Below are 23,679 nucleotides of genomic sequence, written 5' to 3' on the forward strand. Positions count from 1 at the left end.
AGTATACAGGGTGTTATGGAAGAAATATCCAATATTTCACAGGGTGATTTTTCAAATAGTTTTAAGAGGAAAAGTTCTGATAAACACGTGTCCTAGCTCGTTTAGTTGTCAAGATGTGGGGTGTCAAAAATGAAAAAATAAATCACATTCTTTGATATCATTTGATCTCCTCTAGCTAAATATAAGAAATTTCGTAAACGGGAAGTTTTTCGAGATGAAAAAATACAATTTATCAATGATTTAGTTGCACGTTCTAGAGGGCGCCACACACAACCATTAGGACATTTTTTTATTTTTGTCCAATGCGTTCCCGAAAGTTAAAAAAAAAAAGTTGAAGTAAAATGTTAAATGTTGCACAACGAACAATTTCTGATCGTTTAAAAGCTACGGGAAAGATCCAAAAGTGTGGAAAATGGGCGTCGCATGAATTGAATGAAAGACAGATGGAGAACCGAAAAAACGCCTGTGAAATTTTGCTTCAAAGGCACGAAAGAAAATCAGTTTTGCATCAAATTGTTACTGGAGGTGAAAAATTGATTTATTTTCAAAATCCTAAACGGAAAAAATCATGGGTTGATTCGGGCCAACCATCAACATCGACTGCAAAACCTGATCGATTCGGCAAGAAGGCAACGCTGTGTGTTTGGTGGGATCAGAAAGGTGTGGTGCACCACGAGCTTTTAAAACCTGGTGAGACCGTTAATACTGTTGGCTACCGACAACAATTGATTAATTTAAACGATGCATTGATCGAAAAACGATCAGAATGGGTCAGAAGACACGGGAAGGTAATTTTGCTCCATGACAACGCATCTACACACAAAACAACACCGGTTCAGGATACCATCAAAACACTTGGCTGGGAGTTGCTACCCCATTCGCCGTATTCACCAGACTTGGCTCCTTCGGACTACCATTTGTTTTCATCGATGGGACACGCATTGGCTGAGCAGCACAAGTCGATTCCTACGAAGAAGTAGAAAATTGGGTGTCTAATTGGTTTGATGCAAAAGAGGCACATTTCTATTGGCGTGGTATCCATGAATTGCCAGAAAGGTGGTCAAAATGTGCAAAAAGCAACGGTCAATATTTTGATTAATTTTTTTTTCTTGTTAAAATTGGAGTTTTATTTTCACAAAATAGCGCTCATTTCATACCGGTAGACCTGGTACTATTGACAGCAGAGCTCTTCTTTGTTTATTGAGTCTTCCTTTTGATCTTTGTATTGCTATGTTTTCGATAATTTTTCTCGTTCTAGTGAAATATGTTAACAAAATAGAATAATTGTACCACAGAGGCAGAAAAACCAAGTGGTCGATAGCCCGTTCCTTTGGGAATAAAGATTTGATACCTCGTATCTTGAAAACCAATCGAGCTGGGGCACTTGCTTGTAAGAATTTTCCATCTTAAAACTAGTTTAAAAATCACCCTTCAAAATATCGGACCCTTATTCAACAACACTCTGTGTTTTAGGTTCAAAATGGAAAATCTATGCTAACAATGCGTCCATATAAAAGAGTAATTCTAATCGATTCAGTATCATTTCTACACATACCAGAAGTGACATGATTTAGAGCTACAAATCTGAGACTATTAAAAATCTCGTCAGCCTCAATTTATACCTCTTCCCGATTCTATCGGAACGATCTGGGGCATAGGAATAATAGGTGAGCATTTTAGTTGACAAACTGACCGATATCGATCTGCTGAAGAGTTTATTGTCCCTGCTCGATTAACAGGGTCGCTGTTTTACTTGGGCTTTTGCCTTTGATGGGATTTCGCCTTGTTCGATAAGACTTCCTATTAAAAGGTGTAACATTCAAAGCTTTCGCTTTCTAAAAGGGTTCGGTTAAAACTTGACTATAAACAGGGTCGTAAATTAGAGGAACCTTAATGAAATTACGTGAACCTCTTTGGCGCCTCAAGGTAGCCAAAAGGGCGTAAAAATTAACGGCCCGGACTTCCCAGAAAATCGTGCCGATTTGAAACAAGCGACTTTCCTGTTAATGAAACATTGTCAGCGAACGGCCTTTTTCAACTTTGAAGAACCGAACACTTTCGAGAAATACGCAGGAACGTACGCAGAACGTAACGTGGGAAAAATCTCTAGAAATTGCATAGAAAAATTAACTCAACATGCACTTCGTCATAGTGAAGCAAATTAAGATACTTAAAGTGGATAATAAAAACCTTGAGGATAAAAATAATCTATTTGTGTGGGATCACCCTGTAGAATGTCGTATTGGGAGTGGAATTGAATGAGTTATTTATTAATATTACTAATGAATCGTTATTATTATTATGCAATTCTTACCTACAGCTACGAGAATACTCTCAGAAATGCCCAACCTAACACTTAAAGAAAAAAAGAATTTGGAAAATATTACATTATTTCTCAACATACTCTCCTTTGAGATTGACACACTTTTCTCAACGATATTGCATGACTTCGATACCCTGTTTACTGTAAAAGCTTCGAATGTTTCAAAAATAGACATCAACCTCGCACCCCACCTGTGCCTTATTGGCCAATTTCTTTCCACCGAGCCATATTTTTCAAGTTTTGAAATCAAAAATAATCCGAGGGGGTTAAATCTGGCGAATGGGGTGGATGAGGGAAAAGTTCGAAATCAAGTTGATTGATTTTGACCACTGCGATGACAGAAATGCGGACTGCTGCATTGTTTTGATAAAACAATTTTTTTTTCCAAAAGCAGTCGTTTTTGACGCCATTACGTTTTCTTACAAATGGAGCGATTTTCGCGTTTTTTGGAGCCGATTCTCACCTTTGATTCGATAGTTTTAACTGCTCTTTCGTCAAGTGTAAAATAAAGGAACCATGTTTCGTTCATGGTCACCAATCGATGCAAAAACTCGGCTTTATTACTGCGAAACTTCCCCTTACTGCCAAACACTCCCTTGGAACATCCTCACGGCACTGTTTCGGTTCATCTTGCGCACGGCTTTCTCATATCCAATTGTATCGTCGAAACGCGTGAACTTCTTGAAATATCTATTTATCGGTGCAGTTTTGTTGATTTTGACCACAATATCTGGAGCGGTCAGATCCGGCGTGTCATCAGGTCAATCACTGCGGAGATCGTCTTGACAGTTCGTACGACGACGTTTAAACTCGGCCACCCAATAATTTATAGTTGTTAACAAAGAACCACATACATATCCAGAATAGAATCTAACTCTGCTTTCATCTTAAATGGGGTAAGACATTTTCCATGTTAACAAAATCTCTAAAAGCGTTCACGAAGAACGGCTCCAAAGCAGACACAGATCGGATGTAGCACCCTCGAACTTTGGACCTAATTTTTTTAAGGTTAAGACTCTGTAATGTAGGAAAATTTTAAACAAAATTATCGCCATCTATATGTCAGGTTGGGTACTTCTGGGACAATCCTCGTATATCAATATGGCACAGTTTACCTAAAGATCGTCTCTCATTGTTTTTCATAGTGGAAGTTGAATGTGAAACACTGCGGCGCGTTACTTTAGAAAAATATGTGGAAATTGGTGAAACTCTAAAAAGCCCATTATTGTTAAAGGCACTTTCGTTAGACTCATTCATCCCAAATTTTGCTCATTTCTATTTGGAAAGTTTCCGCTTTCCAAAATGGCCTCTTGTTTAGCCGTTCTGAGCGAAAAATTAAAAATTATGAGCTTCTTTTCAGGTTCCCCTAAAATGAAAAATTTTCAAGAGGTTGAATAAGAAGAACAATATCCTCTTGCCCCATCAATATTCATCGATTCTCTATAGATATGGAAATATTCTCGAACGGGCCTCGTTTATAGTACTGAGAAGTGACGCCTTATCAATCTCTGTTCCCCAAACCCACAGAGACGCTCTGAGTAAACAGAAAAACAAAACTATTGACCGAAAATAGCTGTATTTTCACTTTCTTACCTCGTCATTCACACTTCATTCATACATGTTGCACCTCTCGAACTACGCATATCTAAAATGAATAATTTTAGTTTTAAATACGCATTATACGACTGCGTAGGTCTCAGGTACACTTCACGACTCTTATACGCGACATATGGAGGCTTTTGTGGTGTTTTTAGATATTTAAATAATGGAGATTACTTAAGTGAACTGATCATTAACGTTCGTGTCTCGTGTAGAAATTGATCGTTTTTTGAATCAGCTTTACCTACAGGGAAGAAAAAAGTGATAGAAATTTACAGTCCCTACTCTAAAAAATTTGTCATCTCCGAGCCCAGCCCTTTTTGTGTAACTTTACACCGAATTTAACAAGCATAAACAATGACCCATTGTTAGGCCTATACCTTGAGGTATCACCTCCGAAAACGGGTCGGAATTACCATATTCATGGCGTTGAATCATAATTTGTTGACAGGTCTTTTTGTTTTACCACTCTACGTATAAACGGATATAAATGGTCGGTTATGAATATGTATGATGTACGATTTAGTGGCGCAGACCCACGTGACGGTTCAGATTTAAATTGGGAGCTAAAACTGGGGCGAATTCTGACGTAGCTACATTTTCGATGTCTGCGAAAAACTAATTTTTCCCGAATATTTCTGTTGCTGCCGCATACTCCACCACCCACCCCATCGACAGGGGGTGGATTTTCAAAATGATGGGGTAATTAAACTGGATATGTCAGACGAACAAACCATTTCTTTGGCTTGCAGTTAAAGAAATCGACGCTACTTATTAATAGATTTTATACAAAACTTTTTTCATACACTCGCATACAGGGTGTTAATTAAGCACATGTACTTATTTCAAAGGATGAACCACCTTTTGCTGATTTTATCACAAAAAGTTCCTACGAATGTAGGTGTGCAACGTCTTCGTTTTAGAACTAGAGGGTGTCGAAATTTCCTTTTGAATTTTTTTTTTAATTTTCGGACAAAGATTGGCGTACGAGTTTTTTTGTGACGCAAAATCCAAATAATGTCGTAATTTTTTGATTGCCGATAGAGCGCGCCATATACAGGGTTCCATCGCATTTTAACTTTTTTGTGCTACCCTGTATGTCACTTTTGTATTAATACGCTTATTGTACGTTGACTTCTCAATAGAAATAATTGTATTTTGGTAAAAAAGGTGCTCCTGGAAAATGTCTGTAGAAGTAACCATTTTGAAGATAAATGGGCTTGCAATTAACACAATTTCGCTAAAATTGGATGAATAACGATTATTGAAATTATCAGAATTAATTTAATATAATAATAGTTGTTGAAAAAGGTCACCTCTAACTTCTTGTACAAAGCTCCAGTAGAGAATTAACTGAGAAATAGAATAATCGACTCCTTTACGGAAACCAACGATACGTCAGGTGTTTTCGAGAGACTTCGCCATTCAATGTTGAGAAGTATCAGTGCGTGTACAGAAGTCGGAGGCGGTCATTTTCAAAAACTACCATAATATTAAATTAATTTTGATAATTTCCATAAATGTTATTAAATCAATTTTTTAAACCAAATAAAAAATGAAATATTAACACCCTCTAGTTCTTAAACAAAGCCATTGCGGACCTATATTCATAGGAACGTTTTGTGATAAAATCAGTTAAAAATTCATCCTTTGAAACAAATACATGTCCTTACTTAACACCCTGTATTGCTCCTCAATATTTCACGAATAGTTTTGCCCTAAATGCAAATTTGTGAGGCGCCACCGCAGCAATTTTTCTAAAAAGCTTACGCATCTCATTGATTATTATCCTCTTCACTACCGATATCGAGGTGACCATCACAACAATTGTCATCCTTATGACCTTTATTATCATAATCATCATCATCATCGTCATCATCGTGATCATCTCCCTGCTCGCATATCGTCCTTACACATTTTTCACGTACTAATTTTGTGTATTTCTCGAATATTATAATGGGGCTATTTATGTTCCACTTGCTCCCCTAGTAAAACTCTTTTGCTCTTGTTGGAGCGGTCAGTCACTCGGCCACAACTCCGCTCTCCAACCGATTAGATATGGTAATACCATTCGAAAAAAAGTCTCGTAGGGGCTTTGCCTTTGACCCGCTCGCTTTAGCCGCTCTTAAAACCATGGTTAATTTTTAAATACAGTCCGCTGTATAAGCTCATCTCACACAACTTTTAATTTGGCCTTTTTGCTCCGTTTGCATTTTTGTTTATGGATCTGTGGGAAAACACCACTGGCCTCAAGAAATTCTTTGCTGAGCAATCACGAAAACTTTTGATTGGATTTTATCTGAAACTAGACAGTTAGGAAATCCCCAACTGACGCCTTCCACGGTGACAAACATCCATGTGTGGAAATAATAAAGGATAAACGTTAATCCCTTACAGGTATCGTGTATTAATAGTTTTAGAGTGTTTATCTATCAGACATTTCCGTGACACAAATCCACATTTTTTCTTCTTTTTTTTTCGAGATTATCTCTAGACAAGTTTATTGACACTTCTAATGCGATGAGAACTGTGTGTCTGGTTTATTTGCACGCTGTACAAGCCACGAGAGTTGAAGTGCCTTCGTAGGGTTAAAAGTCAAATCGTTTCTTTGAATAATCGCGATATTGATTAATAATTTTAGTGACTAGGTATAGTTCAGTTAAAATATGATCCAAATACAACCAAAAGTGAAGACGGTGGGTTCAAAATGGTTACAGACTCTGTATACCAAGGGTCTGCATTCTACATACTGTTTCTTTTACGATATGCAACTCAGCCGTTTGTAGGCCAAACCATCAGCTATTGTTTTGCACAGAAGTTTGGTCAAGAAAATTAGGGTCAAAAACATCTCTTACATTCTACCGAATCACAGAGTACTTCTACTACTCGTGGAACGTACATCAGGGACTGATAGAGGAACACCAAATCTGGAATGGTTAATGAAAGATTTAAATTTGTTTTAATGTTGGCTCTATCAAGTTTAGTTCACAGCTGGCAATTAGGGCCAAGACTACCGACCAACCTGAAACAACCAGAACTAACACGAATTAACCTGAACGCGTGCTCAGTTCCGCTTATAATCTATTAAATGAGGAACGAATGCTACCGTTTCTGGTAATCCCTGTCGTCTTAACGCAGAGAGTGGTTTTTTAAAAGGTGACTTAAAAAAACTGATTATGTAGAACAATTTTCAGAGTTTCAAATACTACTTAAGTCAGGCTAGTGTGGTTTACCCGAATCTGAACGTAGCTATAAAATGACCCTCATTGTTTTTAAATAGACGTTGAGCCTGTAGTTTTTCCTCCATGTTAAATAATTTTAATTCCACTGGTAAATCTAAACCTTTTCAGTGAAACGTGTTGAGTTTCAAACATCGCTTATGTCAGTGGCGTAACTTGCACTAATAATAAAAAAAAAACTAAAATTCGTTTAGTAATCATTTATTTCGAAAATTAATATTGTACAAAGTGAATTCCCAAGTTTACTTTTGAACGTAAAACTCTCCAAAGCGCTGCTTTGAAGACGATAAAAATAAATTTAACATATAAACTGACCGAAGACAACAAACCAAAAAAACTAATTACAGCTACCTCTGCTTTTTCGACCTTTTTTGAGTTTTTTCGCGCCCATTTTTACTCAAACCCAACTGAGTACAGTTTTTAGCCCCATGGTGTCTGCTATGCGATTTATATAGATTCTTAAACTTGTTTTTACCAATACGAATCCTTTTCGGTGGATAATCGTTATTTTTGCATTTTTCATTGTAGCGCCTTGTAGAAGGCGGTTCTGCGTAAATTGAATCAATCAGAGGAGATCGATAATCGCTCGATGATGGGACATTAGAAGGAGTAATTTGGGTGTGAGGCACAATTGGAACTGTGTTCCTAATATTAAACAAAAAAGTTTCTCTCTCTATATTATGGCCTCTGGCTTTGTTGAACCCTAAAATGGGGAGTTAAGGCAAATTACCCATTTAGAAGATTGGCGGCTAAGTTGAGACAAAGAATATTTACGTGCAATAGCTTCTTCTGGGTTGATTTTCAGCCGATCTACCATCCAGCGGCACACAAAAAACCCTGTTCTGTTTACGCCATGAGTGCAGTGAACTCCGACTAATGCATCTGAAAATAAGAAAACAGTTTTCTACTAATTTATATTTTGAAGCAACTTTCAAACAAATCTTCTACTCGGTGTCCAAGCCAAGTATAAACCTAACGGTGGGTTCCCACGATGCAGACCGAACATCCCTTGCAGTAGCCTTTCTAAAGCAGCCGAGAGGCACGGAATGGCTTCAGTTTTTTGATGTAGAAATTAAGAGTAAGATTTCTAGTAAAAACCTTGCGGTCTAGCTTGAAACAAGTCTCAAACCCACCACCAAATATTGTAGATCACTTTGGTTTCTTACAAGGGTTCGATCATTCGCTGTTGAATCTAATATCTAACATCTAATTTTATAGCAGAGCTTCCGTAAGAGAATATCCAATTCAAGTGTATGTTCTACAGGTTGAGTATGGGGCCTTAAAACACCTACACCAAGGTCGTGAAATAGTTGACAACAGTGAAGATTTTCCTCCTCCTTGACCTAACCCTTATTAGTTCTTAACTCATATATTGACATAACATTTTGCCATTTTTCAGTCATCTTATATCATGTAAGATTATCATGATCTTCCCACGCGTTTTTTCAGCCAAAATTAAAGACATAAATATTTTCTACCTCAAGAAAGTTATCCCCAGCCTGATAAGACACGGCACAGTTCGATTTCGAAAATCCCGAACGTATTCCGAGAAACAGTTACTTTGTAAACACCCAAAGAGTTAAAGGCAATTTACATTCAGGCCTCTCAGTTTTACGACCTTTATTATTCTTGGCGGCACAACAATCAATTTTTTAATATTAAGGTTTTGAAAGAAACATCCAAGGAATGTACCGAATTTAATACTGACAAATTGTCAGCTTGAAGCCGGTCGTTTTTTACTGCTTTAAGGCTTCGGTAGTTGAGGTTCTCCCATAGAGAAACTGCGAAATTTGTCAAACCTCCCAGAATGTTCGTCGAGTGTACTCCGACAAATAATCGGTCGATTTCTCGATATCAAAAGAGCTCGACGGGGTGTCCACTTCATGTCAGTAACTACTACATTTATTACCGTTCATAGTCAGGAGGCCGCCTCGATGGCCAGATTCCGATCCATCTGACGAAGCGCCGCGTCATTTACAATAAATCCGACTGTCAATTTAAGTTGAATAAATTTAATACAATCGTTTGTATATTTATGTTCTAGTTTCGGTTACTTAACGACTCCGGTTAATGCAAGTTGTTATGACGTAAAGTTTATTGTGTTTGACGTGGAGAGTAATGTTTGCATGCTTCTGTTGAGCGCTCCGAACGCATACCAACAGAGGGTTGCAATAACTCGTTCGATGGCGATTTGGTTGCGACGTCTTGGAGCCCTTAAATTACCAACGTTTTCATCAGACGGCAGAAATAATGGAATGCTTCGTTCTTCGACAGATCAATCTCCGAATCCCGTCCGTTACAAACTGTCCAGTCCAGGCGCACCCAGTCCGTCAGGGTGGGCAGGGAAATTTGGGAACTTTCCCTGTGACTTTTCTTCTAGACCATTCGGGGCTGGCGAACGACTCTGATCATCGAATCGGGCCAAGATATTAAAGACAGTGAATGAGAAATATCCAGTAAGTCAGCAAATTTTTCCTTAAGATAAGACTATATACAGGTAAGCCTTTGTTAGCATTTACATTAATATTTTTATTATTATTAATATTTGAACTTCTCGATCTTTATTAGAGATTAACGAAGATTTATAAAAAATAATAAGGATCATTTACTAACAAATCTCTATTATATCAACTTGTATTGATTTAAGATAAGACTATGTTCGGATGATGTTGTTGCTCGCATAGGTCTCCCAAAAATGTGCGAAAATGACATAAATGCCGCACAGAAACTGGGAAATTTTCGTTAGAACTCAGTTAATTTTAATGCAAGATTAGACTATGATCGTGAAAGCGGCTAATCTCCACTTAAGATAAGACTGTGCGATCTCAACATGGCCGGCTGTGCCCCAGGATAGTCCATTTATCGGGAATAACAAAAATAAAACGTTTTATAAACGTTTTATTTTCTTATAAAACATTATTTACGTTTTATAAAAGGAAAATCCATTGCGTAAGGAATGTCTCGCTGCCTTCGGAAATTGTTTTATAACAACCTCTTTATTATTAGATTAAGCAATAAAACTCTTCACTAACAACATAATTATGCAAATGCATCAGTAAATAACGTCTTATTTACAGAAAAATGTGCCACATAATCCGGTTTTTATTCTCATTCCTTACGACTACTATCGGAAATTATATTCCTTCCTATTTTCGACACCTTTGTCGAGATAACCCACGTATCTCCCTTACACAATCGACATCTAAACGATGAAAAACACACTATTTGGCATAGTTTATGGCTTTCCGAGGTAATTTCCTTTGAGAAAATACGTGAACACGGCCGAAGTGTTATGCCGTGATATGTACGAAATGGGTGCGGCTAGAAAGATTGAAGTCAAAAACAGATTTTTCTCGATTCTTTGAGAACTATTCAATGCGTCATCTCACAACAAAAGAGGCCCCCACGAAGCGAGTTGGGAAACTTGAATACATATTTTATACCTCGTGTTTTATCAGAACGATGTAAACTTTCAAGATCGGCAATGTAAAGCTTACCGAGTCATAATAAACAATATATTAAACGTTTTCTCCGAATTTACCAAACATATCCTGAATTATGGAGCACGATCTTATCACGTCTTTATTTCTCATTACGAGCCAGCGGGGCTCTTTATGCCTTCAAGAAAAAGACGCGACATGTAAATGATCTCACTTTTATATAATTCCGTACTGAGCACACACTATGCTCGTATAACATGATTACTGAATGAAAAAGGACAATTTTCTCCTTAAATCCGAAATTGTCCGATTTGTGTTGCAACATTTTCAGGTTCCATCTTGGTGGCACCAACGGGAATTGTCTTACATTGAGTTAACTTTTTTTCTTTTTCTTTTTTTTTTTTTAAATTTGTGACAAGTGACCACGAAAAAGAAGAATTTGAATTATCCTCAGCATCATCTTATCTCAGAGAATAAAGGTAATCTACAGGGGGAGTCAAGAGGATCGTGCCAAACTTCAGGAACGTGTTGTACATGAAAAATAAATGTAAAAAAACTCAAATGTTGTTATCCAATTTTCGTTTGTTTACAAGTTGTAGCGTAAATAAAATTAAAACATAAAATTTAAAAAAATTATAAATTTCATAAGAAATTCCAGAAATTAACGTTTCGATATCATAGTGAATGTTCAAAAATATCGCCATTAACTTCTAAACATTTTCGGCTTCGTCTATGAAGAGCATTCGTTGCACCTCCTGATTGTTTCATGTCTTTCTTTAATGGCAGCTGCAGCATTTCTAATGCGTTTAACTAGTGCATCTTGAGTGTCCACTTTTACTCTGTACACTTCAGTTTTAAACCAACCCCACAAACAATAGTCTAGTGGTGTGAGGTCTGGATACCTTGGAGGCCAACTAATAGGGCCACCACGACCAATCCAACGTTTCTTATGAAATTTATAATTTTTTTAAATTTTATGTTTTAATTTTATTTACGCTATAACTTGTAAACAAACGAAAATCGGATAACAACATTTGAGTTTTTTTTTACATTTATTTTTCATGTACAACACGCTCCTGAAGTTTGGCACGATCCTCCCGACGCACCCTGTATATGGAGGATTGTCACTGCATTTACGTTCGCAATATTGTCACAATTATTTGACAAAAACAGCAAAGCTGAGGTGCTACAAATGCAAGACTGGAACTAAGCAGAAACAAAAATTGATTGGTTTTCAGGTGCATGTACCTAAGAGTTACTTTTGCCAAATTTCTTAAATTTTTGGCAAAATCAATCAAGATGGACGATCCCGAACACAGTTTTATCTTAACTCAAGTTCTAACCATTTTATGAAGAACACTCGGCCAATCTATGTGTATCTTTTTATTTTGTGAAAATTCCTCACATTACATTATTTAGATATTTTTGACAAGCCCTCTGTAGTCCCTGATAAAAGCGACGAATTTTGACTACCACGATAATAGTCTTGTCTTAAGTTAAGGTTTATTGTCAAAGCAACTTTGACTTACATTAAGCAAAATAAATCTATTTTGCCGAGTTGGATATTTCAGACTATCGGATCGGACTATAAGATTTTTTTGTGAGTTCATATCATTTTAACCCACCAAGCACTAATGATTTCTTCTTTGAAAAAACGGTTTCTTTAATGTGTCAATACGTGATTTTTCACAAAAAAATGCGAATTTTTTAACTTAGCTTCAATGTAGTAAGTACACTGTGTGACATAGGAAAGAGAACACCCCGTAAAAATGTTTTATTCAAATAATTTTTGGTATGCATATTTCTCACACTAAAACAAATATTTCATTAAAAAAATTAAGAAATTTAAATGTTAAAAACCAGAAAAAATTCATAATTTGTTGGTCCTCCGCGGTGTCTTACACATTCCTTTACACATCTAGGCATAAATCTAATGAAGCGATTGATATCCTCTTGAGAGATCTTATTCCTGGCTAACTGGACACAGCATAACGTAGCGCCGCCAGGGTTTGTGGGGATGTGGGAAATTATACAACTTTCTACCTACAATACCCCATTCATGTTCAATCGATGGCAGGTCTGGAGATCGAGGTGGCCAAAGTAGCAAATTGATTGGATTTTGTTGAAAGAAGTCTAGAGTCACTCCAGCCACATGTGGTCGTGCATAGTCTTGCTGAAAAATGAATTAACAAGAGTTTCCAGATAAGAGACAAAATGAGGTTCCAGGACTTCTTGGATATATCGCTGGGCTGTTATATTGCTTCTAATAAAACGCAAAGGTGACCTGCTACCATATGCAATAGTATCCCAAACCATTATCCCAATAGTCTGAAGGACATGTCTCTGCATCGTAGACTGAGGATCTCGTCTTTCTTCTTTTTACTCTTGCCTAACCATCATGCATTCCCAAACAGAACCTGGATTTGTAACTAAACAAGATTTATTTCATTCCGGATTCCAATGCATCCGTTCTCTGCACCACTGCAATCGATTTTGACGATAATTTGAAGTGAAGGATAACACAAAATGGGAAACGGTAGGAAATTAGTCAAAAACTTCTTATCCAACGATAAATGATTCGAATCCTAACGGGCCTTCCACGGTCAGCAAACGACTGATCCGCCAACGTCTCCGACGAGACTGCCTCTTAGGACCATAATTCGAAGGCGGCGATCTTGACGTTCTGTAGATTTTCGGGATCGTCCAGCATCTCTCTTTCAGCCTCTTTGCTCTCCTTGAAACCTTTCCGAATAACGCCTTACTATAGTATTCACACTACTGTGCAATCTAGTGACGATTTCCCTAAATGACCGAGGAGCCTCTCGTAGACTTCTCTCAAACCCGCCCAATTGATGAAAATTACGTTCCATTTTCCATCTAGGCATATTTGATTAATCTAAAAGCACATTCTGAGCACGCTATGCACCAATAAATGATATTTTGCAGTCATATTGTTGACATTTTAGTGCAATTTTTATAGTAAAAAAAAACTAAAATTCGTAATAACTCGTATGTAAATACATTGGTAAATATGGCTGGAAATTTAATCGTTTTGCATGTTCCCACATGCAAACATGAATACCAAAAATTATTTAAATGAAACCATTTTTACGGAGTGCTCTCTTTGCTATGTCACGCACTATATTTGCTGGCTCTCGGCATCGTGAAGTGAGTAGGAATACTGGGTCGAGTAAACAAAACAAAAAACAGTTTAAAAATGTAACAAATAGTATAACGAGACCTAACCTAACCATAGGCAAACCGACCAGAACCTTGACTAAGCTAACCAAGCCATTCTTATCCGAAATAAAAACAGACTTACAACATAATCGAAAACAGTTAAAATACATATGGGGGTTGGGTATGGTTCGATTAGGTTTTTATTTGTTTTACTTCACCCCTCCCAGTGCACTTGTTTACTCCTCGGTCCCGAAAACTTGCAGATACCTGGATGGAAAATGAGTGAAAAAATCGCTTCTGTTTGTTAAGAGTCAAGATATCACAATATCAAAGAAGGCATTTTTTCGAAAAAAGCCATGAATTTTTAACGGGTCACACTGACATGTCATCTTTTTTGGTAAATCGTCTACTATTAAGTGGGAGATCTCCATTCGATTTTTCATCGAAATTCCGACTTTTTGGGTTGCTCCTTGCGCCGGCGCGCGTTCCTTTCCCTTGCCGCCTCCAAAACGAAGCAAAAAAACATTACTTTGAATAATCCGAAAGAGCTGGGAAACTTAATCTCACGAAGTAATTCGAGTTAAACATGAAAAATTACGCAAACTCGAGCCTCGAATCTTGAAGATTTTAATTAAAAGTCGTAACTTTAATCCAAATAATGGCGCAAACACCGCTTCGAAAATCGTTATATTAGAAAATATATAAATGAGCACTCGTCTTGGCTGCAGTAAAACAGGTAACATGAACCTGTTCCCCGTTCGAAATTGATTAAGCGGACAGTAAATAATAATTGTGAAGATCGAAAATCTATTACGGTCCGCTGAAGATTCATTCTTCATAACTTTTAAAGAATTTTCAAGTGGGAGGACTGGACACGCACTTATCGATAATTATTGAACCTGGTTCTATCGAGTATCGAATTTAAGTTCCGTATACGGCCTTCGAACGTTTTGGAATTTAGTACTGCTTGTAAAAATCACATTTTGAAAAGTATGTCAAAGTTACTTCAGATTGCCGCTGATTTATTACTGGTGCATCCCTCAGGTGCATTTCTGGTGCTGCGGTCTGGACTCCTGCAATTATTAGTTGTAAAAGCGAGTAATTTCAGGTCGCTACTGACCGATCGCTGGTGCTTCAGATTAACTACACTTCAAATTTATTACCGATCATTAGATTAATTTTTTGAACGTCCCTTGGAAAAAATTCTATCCTGATAAATGGATATTCTACGCCGAAGAATCTCAGGCTGCATAATCCCTCGGCCATTCTATATAAACAAAAAAGATTGCATCTTGGATGATGAATCGACAGCGGCGCAGAGAGGTCGAAGTTGTAATCCTAGGAAACCGTATTTGATCAACGTTTATATAGGGCTTTTTTTAAATTTAAATCTCCAGATAGATCTACGCCTATGAATTTTAAGCTAAATAATAAACGCTCACGGATCGTTTATAAACAATAAAATTTTGATCTGTACGTCGAATAATAACTCAAAATCCCTAATATTTTAAACCTACACGGCAGTCCTTTCAAGCTACAATTGATATATTACTGGTGCTACGGATTTATTAATGATTCTTCAGATTTATTACTGTTATTTAAATATAATGGTCGTTCACTTTGATAGTAATTGGCAATCTCTACTAGTATTTTCACGAATTTTAGAGATCAATTACTTCGGATTAATTCAGATTTATTACTCACTCACGTTTCAGGTTTAAAATTGGTGCTTCGTTCAGGTTTGGAAAACATCTGATAAACTACATTATTTTAATGAGGTTTTGAAGCGCTACTTCAAATTATTTTAAATTTATTATAATACTTGTGGTTTTTGGATATATTACTGGTGTTTCGGATTTATTGCTGGCGCTTTACTCGAAATTGAATATAAATAAACCTATGGCACTATATCGAGCGTTACGAGTTAGTTACTTCTGGTTACTTAAGATTTATTGGCGGTGTTTCATTCGGGCTTCAATAGGTTTTTCAAAATATAGGAATCTCTGGTATTTTATAAGCCATTTATTTTAGGTTACTTCAATTTGATTATTGGTGCTTCAGATTTATTATAGGTACTTCAGACTTATTGTAGGTACTTCAAATTTATTACTGCTGCGTCGCTCAGGTTTAAAAAGCACCTTTAATAATCCTCTGATGTTTTAATTAATTCTGCCAGTCGATTACTTTAGGTTCATACAGATAATTTCAGATTTATTGCTGGAGTTTCAAATATCCTACTAGTGCACAGCTCAAGTGAAAAAATACCTGGAAATACTTCCGATATTTTAATACCGAACTTCACGAGGGAAATCACTGCGTGCCAGAACAGAGAGAAAGATTATCTCTATCCAGATTCTACCGAACTTTTTCGGCCATCAGGTTAGTTCAGGTACATTGAAATCCACCCCTGGCCTCTTGACTATTCGATGTAATCTAGACTAAAGTATCTTCGAAGAGCATACATCATCATTTTCCGTCTCCATACGTACAAAATAAATGTTTATACTCCGATCAGACTTATCAATTGGGGTCGATAGTGTTTGCTCCTTCGATTCAACGAACCTACAAGTTTCGGCGAGTTTTCGGTGTTATTGAAAACAGGACCTGACTCCAAATTCCCGCAACACTTCTCTTCAGAAATTGCAAAAATTCAGTGGCGCAATTACGCTCGTTTGATATCTCAATAACCGGTAATCTAACTCCTCGGCTACAATTAATTTTCCTGCACTGAATGACACTTAACTTTATCTGACGATAAATTATACTCGAGAGAGCTGTACGTTTTCCATTTGAAAAATCGCGTTTTATCTGAAATCAAACTTTACGCGCCATAACAAATTTATATATCAGAAACTTCATATCGAACAATAATTTATGGAACTAACCTAGATTTGGGGTTTAATAGTTGCCACGTTTATTGTTCTTCGTGACAGGGCCGTAACGATTCAATCGTAGAGTGGAGATTGATGAAATGACACTTACCGGGGTTGTCGCTGTGTTTGGCGGTGTGAGCGTCAATGGCATCAAAAAACCTGCAACAAAAAAATTTATGAAATTATGAGGAAATAGATTCTTCCCCCTCATATGCCTTCGATTTTCGTCATAACTGAGTGAATAACGCAAAAATTCATGGAATAATGTTCGGAATCTGAAACCGTACTAAATCAGGGGTGTGGATTACTGATATCAAGCGACTCGTAAAGCTTAATTGACAGAACAAAACGGAAAAACTGTTACTTTGGAAAAACTCTGTATCTTATGCTGAAAATTTTAGCAAGAGTCAAGTTATAAATTTGCATTGGGTCACCCTGTATACAGGAAAATTAGTTGCCCTCAATCTATTTTTTTCTCTGGAGGGGATGATTTGGAACCCTCTCTTCTTTCTCATTGGTCTTGGGCGGGTACGCCTCCTCAGTATCCATTGTCCAACAGCTGGACAACAGCTTACTTGTGTGGGATAGCTCTTGGCACTAGAGTTCTGGTACAGGATGCCCACGCCAAAAGTTCCACCCCCCTCTAACTTTTTAATATATTGAAATAGAAAAAATGTTTTTGACAAAAAGTCCTTGAAAGTTCATGTAATTTTTCAAGGTATTTAGCAGTTTTAGACAGGGTGTTTAATGAACGTGTACCAACTCAATATTGCATTTTTTTGAATAATTAAGCATTACTTTGTTTTATATATTTAAATTCTACGTTTTGATGCGAAGTCACACCTCAAATCTTACGATTTTTTTAAATATTTACAAAAAGTTACTCCCGCGCAACATAGTTCGATGGCGATGTTCTGCAAATATATCTTTTTTATCTTTGAAAACAATGTGGCTGAAGTGGTCAGTAGTAGTCATTTGTTTATCGATTGCCTCAAGATTGAATTCAATAGTTTTTTGCGTTTATAATTAATATTTTCTATGAAAAATTATATATACCGAATAAGAAAGATGCTTCAAGAGCCGCTTTTTAGTTTTCTTATTTTCTTAACTCAAAAGATTTTTTTCTGCTCGACAAGAGTATAATTAATAGTACTAATTAAAATTAAAGTGAATACAAATGACACTAAAGCAGCATAAATTTAATCCTTTGTTTTTGTTATTATTTACAAGTATTGTTCAAAGTTCATCCACTATGTTCAATACGTAATCGATATATTTTTTCAAAATTTTGTGCGCATTCTGTTATCATATCACTTCAATTGATGTGATTTATTATATTTGGTACTCTTCTTTTCATCGCATCTAGTTCATTATCCAATTCACTACGATTTATCTCCTTTTTTAGATATTCCCACGAAAGGTGTCCAACGGGGTGAAGTCAGGACTATTTGGTGGTCATGGAATTTTTCCGTTTCTTCCTATCCATTTTTGATATACCCGATTTAGGAAATCGCACACGAGAGACGTGCCGTTATGGCGCTCCATTTTGTTGTCAAATAACTTCATAACGCTCATCAAGGGGTAAATTTTCAATTAAATCAAAAATGTCTTCATTTGAAAACTTACAATACCGTTGACTCGTCAAAGTCCCATGAACAATAACTGGCCCAATAATTTTATTGTTGATAATACCACGCCACACGTGAAAATTTGTTTTGCCCTGAACTTTTACTTGTTTTATTAAATTTGGGTTGCGGCTGGACGAAGTGAGCACTTTTTTTCTGTTGAACACACCGGCAGTCGAAAATGTTGCCTCATCTGTCCATAAATTTGTTAAAAATAAACTTGGATTATCCCTTAAGCAATTTAACATATAGTTACAACAATTTAATCTGTTCTGAATATGAATATCTCTCAATTTTTACACAGTTGTAAACTTGTTAGCTGTCATTTGGGTCTTTTTTTAAAACTTCGCGCAGTAGTCCCTTAGATAGATTCATTTGCATGCTTCCAATGCGCAAAGAGGCATTAGGATTTTGCTCATGATAATTTAGAACTTTCTGATTCCTTCTTACATTAATTGGCACTATTATTTTTTTATTTTTTTGAAAACTTCGTTTCTTGCATTTTATTTTCAATTTTTTTAAACTTCTTCTTACTTGTTGTGTTCCTATTAGGATATACGAGAGCATACTCCCGTTGGGCTGAGAAGTAAATGTTTTTTTAGGTTTAGAAAACAACAAAAATAAAAAATACCTTTTGAAGCATTTTTCTCATATTTTACGTAAACTGGCGAAATTTGGCATCTTTCTTCTTCAGTATATATAATTTTCCGTAGAAAATGTTGATCATAAACGCAATAAACTATTGAATTTAAATTTGAGACAATCCATAAACAAACGACTACTACTATTGTTCAAAAAATGAAGTATTCGGTTGGCACACGTTTATCAAACACCCTGTATTAAACTGTTGAATATTTTGAAAAACTACATGAACTTTCAAGGACTTTTTGCTTAAAACATTTTTTCTATTTCAATATATTAAAAAGTTAGAGGGGGTGGAACTTTTCGCGTGGACACCCTGCACACCTCACGTAGACTACGATACAATAAGAACCGTCGCGAAGAGGTTCCGTAATAAGTGATGAAAACTTATAGACAACCAAAGTCACTAATCTCTTGCCTTTTCGAGACTCTTGTTACCTTGTCCACGATACCTTGAAACAGACTTTCCAGTATCCTTACCGGGCAGAGCTGCCTCTTTGTGGTAATTATGGTTGTTTTTCTTTATTCCCTCTATGCCACTTCTAAACACTGTTTCTTTCGCCCCATTTTCGGCAATAACCTAAATCAGAACACATGGGATTTAAAGCCCCATAAACCAAAAAAATTAGCCCGACCCTCGATCTCCAACGGCTTTTTAAATTGGCCGGCAATGAAGTGTTATTTAGCGGCTCCGCGGGGGAGTTCAAAGTTTCTTTGGGAGTTAAACGCTACGAACTCAGTAATATTTGGACCTGTTTTATCATTTTAGGTGTTCGAGCTGATGATGTGCTTTATAAAACGGTCTGAACCCTGACGATGGCGCCCCACGACCTTTAATCTTATTCGGGTTTTCGATCCTTTCTAACTGTCTTGCTTGGAGACCTCAGTTAGACATCAAATCGAGTTGAATTAACCCTGAATAATCTATAATGCATTTGGCCTTCCGAAGGAAGCTGGCGCCCACCTACCCCGGTTATAGATCGCCTCCCATGTGGACTTGAATTGAGGAGGCAGCCCCGCTTGGTTGGGGATTCTGAGAATACCTAATGGTGCAAGGTGGGAAGTTAAGAGGCAGAGTCTCAACGTCGAGGTCTAGAGCGATTTGCTTTCCCACAAAGCCCACTTATCCGTAAAACTGCCGTTGGCTCTTTTCGGCCAGGTCATTTAAATAATGCAGAGCGTCCCCGATTAGGAACAACACTAGGGAGATCTTGGAAATGGTGAGAGATACAGATTTGGTTAAGCGGGAGAAAAGTTGCCTAATCAAAGGTCTAAAAAAAAATGACTTTGGAAATCCCAGAAACACATTTTGGTTTTTGAGATACTGTGAAAAAATGAGATTTTTCGTTATTTCATATTATTTGTTTCTGGCGTTGATATTGGAGCAGTACCAAAACCGAATGCACTTCTCCACAACGACTTTTAATGCTTTTTAACGCGACATTGTCAGTTTTTTAGTCCGAAGTCTCGGCTTTGCGGAATCATCGTCAACTTATTTTTTTTAAATACAGACCGGATGTTCTGATATCAGATTTTGAAAGCTTTTTCGGTTCCCAATTCAACGAGATGCAACACTTTATGGTTTAATGGGGTTTTAGTCTTTTTTTTCAGCTTTGCGCAAGAAAACTCCTATTACGGGCCTGTACAGTTTTCTTCATTTTTAAGAGTAAGCAATTAGCTACATCAATCCACAGTTTATGTCATCTAGGTGTTTATTTATTTTCACTAGGGCAAAACCATGCTTGGGAAAACAAATAAATGGAAAAACGGCGTATTTGGATTGACATTGTTTTTTTGACACGTTACTTTTTACTGATATAGCTAATTGTTTATTCTGAAAGATTGAAAAAATATGTACAGGTACGAATCAGGAATTTTCTTGATGAAAGCGGGAAACGGACTCAGATGCAGTTAAACTATAAAGTGTTATGTATAATTGAGTTCAGAACAAAAGGGACTCTCAGAATCTGATATCAGAACATCTGGACGTGTATTGAAGAAAGCGAAGTTGACGATGGTTCTGCAAGGACAAAACGTCGGATTAAAAACTGACAATGTCACATGAAAGGGCATTAAAAGTTGCCGTGGAGAAGTGCAATCCGTTTTGATAAAGGGCCAATATTAAGGCCAGAAAAAATATTATAAAAAAGCAATACAAGAACCAAAATATGTTTCAGGGATTTTTAAACCTCATTTTTTTTAGGTTTTTGATAAGGCAACTTTTCTCCCCTTTAACCAATTATGCACCTCTTGCAGTTTCCAAGATCCCCATAATACCCCTTTAACTCGGACACCCTGTACAAGGACGAGCGAAAATCGTGAATTTACCGGGTAGCCTGGGAACACACTACATTCAAAAACAAAATATAGAAAAAATAATACCGCTACTAGACTACATAATAATGTACTTATTTTATAACCTAAGGGTATAATAACATACTCTTAAAGGCAATTAAAGGTATTAATAATGTAGATCGAAAACCCATGCAGAAAAGGGCTACGTACCTATTATACTCAATTTTCAAACTATATTGGCACGTGACCTATCTAAGGGCGTTAAGCTCTGAATAGGCGTAACCGTAGCAAGTTAATGAGGCATCGAGGCGTGGGAGTTGAAAGAACCGATGATCCAATTTATATCTAATACGTCTTCCTAATAGAGATGTCTGCAGACCGGCTTATGATTCCCCATTTTATATCTCTCCAAAGAGTGTTTCAAATTTCACCGAGTCATTCGAGGAATAATTAATCTGTCCTATAACGAAGACCAGTTTTCTTCATCTTCTCTCGCATATTTGCGTAAATCATGGCATTTTATCGATTCGGGTATTTTCTAAGAAAGTTAGGATTCCCGCTGAGGCATTAGGTGCGGATTATTATCTCTTATCCTATTTGAGAATACCGAATCCGTTCCGTGTGGCAGAGAAGAATTTATCACCATAAATTCACGCCTACCAGGCACTAGTTTGATTTTTCCGCCTATAGCAGCACCACGCAAAGTTGGCCCCAATTACGGTACCTGCACAAATTTCGATTAAATGGGGCAATGCCCCCTAAAACCCTTTAGAAACCGGCAGAGGTAGGGAGTAAATAAACACACAAATCAACAGGCCAACGTGCACCTAAACTTACTCATATTTTCTCAAGTTTTCGAGACGTGCTGCAGTTTGGAATACGGGGCACCAGGACTTGAATGCAAAAACCGATTTACTGCATTTGATATCACATAATTTACTACGAGATGAACCGTCTAAGCGATGAAACATGTGTTAGGTATGTCAGTAAATTTTAATAAAAGCTATAACGTTCAATAGGGCTATAAAAGTTATTTATCGTCGAATGAGAAAATCTTCCTATTAATTAAAGTGATCCTTTATGCTGCAAAAGGTCATAAACCGATAATAATAAAACGTAAAATCATATAATAGTAGACGAAATCAAGCCATAATAGTGTTTAAAGTGGGAGTCTACCACTCCTTTTTACTCTGTTCACCTGACCAAAACTCTCTTTCGCATTGGAAAAATCTAAGTTTCTCTTATGACTTCAAGAGTAACAAGGAGGTGCGCGAGAGAGGGCAATGTAGAGAAATTGGAAGAAAAAAATTAAAGACAGGCACGAGAGAAACGGAGAGGCAGGTGAACATGGCGATGGCTAAGAGAGACCTCAACTTGATTACACTAAGTTGCGCAAGACGGTGTGGAATATACGAATATTCGCGAACTTTCGCGAATATTCGTATATAAATGAATAAAAGCCCCAATTTTAAAAAATTAGGAAAATCTACATTTTTTCTTCAGAGAATAGCTGATCGGCACGATCACCTATGAGCGAGCACGGAACTGTAGATGGTGGCTGCAAAATTTGTATTTTTACTATTATTATTTCCATAGCAAGAGAATTCGTATTACCAGAAATTGTTTAGTTGTGGTGTAGAAAGGAAATAAGCATTTTTATCATCGCTAACATCATGGTTTTTTTGGTAGAAACATCAATTCAATAATGAGAACATTGGCATTAAAAATTGCCTATCTGGTGCACTAAGCCACCCTGTATATTCAAAGTTTTCCTTCGGGCTCTTGTCGTCGTTCTGCAACTTTTCTATTGAGCATTTGCGTGAGTTTCGAGATATTCGAAAATATTCAAAAAAGAACATTTTGGATACTCCGTTGTTCACGCAATGACGCTCAACTTCGACTTCATTTCACTGATAAAATTTCTTCTCTATTAGAAAAAAAAAGTTATTTCCCGAAATGCGTTCTAGAAGTTCAATCAAATTTTTATTTTTTTTCTCTCCACTTGCCAGTTTGATTTCCAACTGAACAGCTCGAGATGGTCTGGGTGAGTTGGCGTATCCCAACGATCTATCAAAAAAATTTTTTTTCTATTTGAAATACGCATAGACGTACGAAATTATTAACACCTGTTGGCCACTTGACCACTCCCTAATTGCATATTATGAAGACATCGCATTGCAGGATGCTCATTCCGTGTTTACGCAAGTCAATAAACACGAGAGCTGTTGCATGTCGCAGATAATTAAAACCTCTTTAACAACGATGGCAGTAATGAATTTTGACGTATTACTATGGCCCTCATCTAACGGTTATGGTTTATTTTATCAGCGGGCCCAAAATTACTGCTCCTTCACGATCGTACAAAACTTCCCTAAAATGATTTGCATGTAATTGCACTAGTACAAAAAAATTGATTTATGTAACATGCTCTCCGAGTGTCACCTTCCGAAAAGTATCGAATAA

General features: G+C 36.9%; 1 protein-coding gene and 1 long non-coding RNA gene across 4 annotated transcripts in view; one reads left to right on the plus strand and one right to left on the minus strand.

The window, feature by feature from the left end:
- The window catches only part of LOC136345455 (uncharacterized), a 159,297-nt gene that overhangs the window by 132,145 nt on the left and 3,473 nt on the right, over positions 1–23,679 (plus strand). For both annotated transcript variants that reach the window (XR_010733145.1, XR_010733146.1), the window contains exon 5: positions 9,436–9,617. This is a non-coding gene — a long non-coding RNA (uncharacterized lncRNA). The remainder of the gene's footprint in view (positions 1–9,435; positions 9,618–23,679) is intronic.
- The window catches only part of LOC136345452 (RNA/RNP complex-1-interacting phosphatase homolog), a 50,088-nt gene continuing 33,755 nt past the window's right edge, over positions 7,347–23,679 (minus strand). For both annotated transcript variants that reach the window (XM_066293778.1, XM_066293777.1), the window contains exons 6-8: positions 16,764–16,813; positions 7,936–8,043; positions 7,347–7,864 (exon numbers count right to left, since the gene is read on the minus strand). In XM_066293778.1, coding sequence (XP_066149875.1) covers positions 7,509–7,864; positions 7,936–8,043; positions 16,764–16,813 — 514 coding nt within the window. In that variant the 3' untranslated portion in view covers positions 7,347–7,508. The remainder of the gene's footprint in view (positions 7,865–7,935; positions 8,044–16,763; positions 16,814–23,679) is intronic.

This window comes from Euwallacea fornicatus, chromosome 19, assembly GCF_040115645.1.
Source record: "Euwallacea fornicatus isolate EFF26 chromosome 19, ASM4011564v1, whole genome shotgun sequence".
Taxonomy (NCBI): Eukaryota; Metazoa; Arthropoda; class Insecta; order Coleoptera; family Curculionidae; genus Euwallacea; species Euwallacea fornicatus.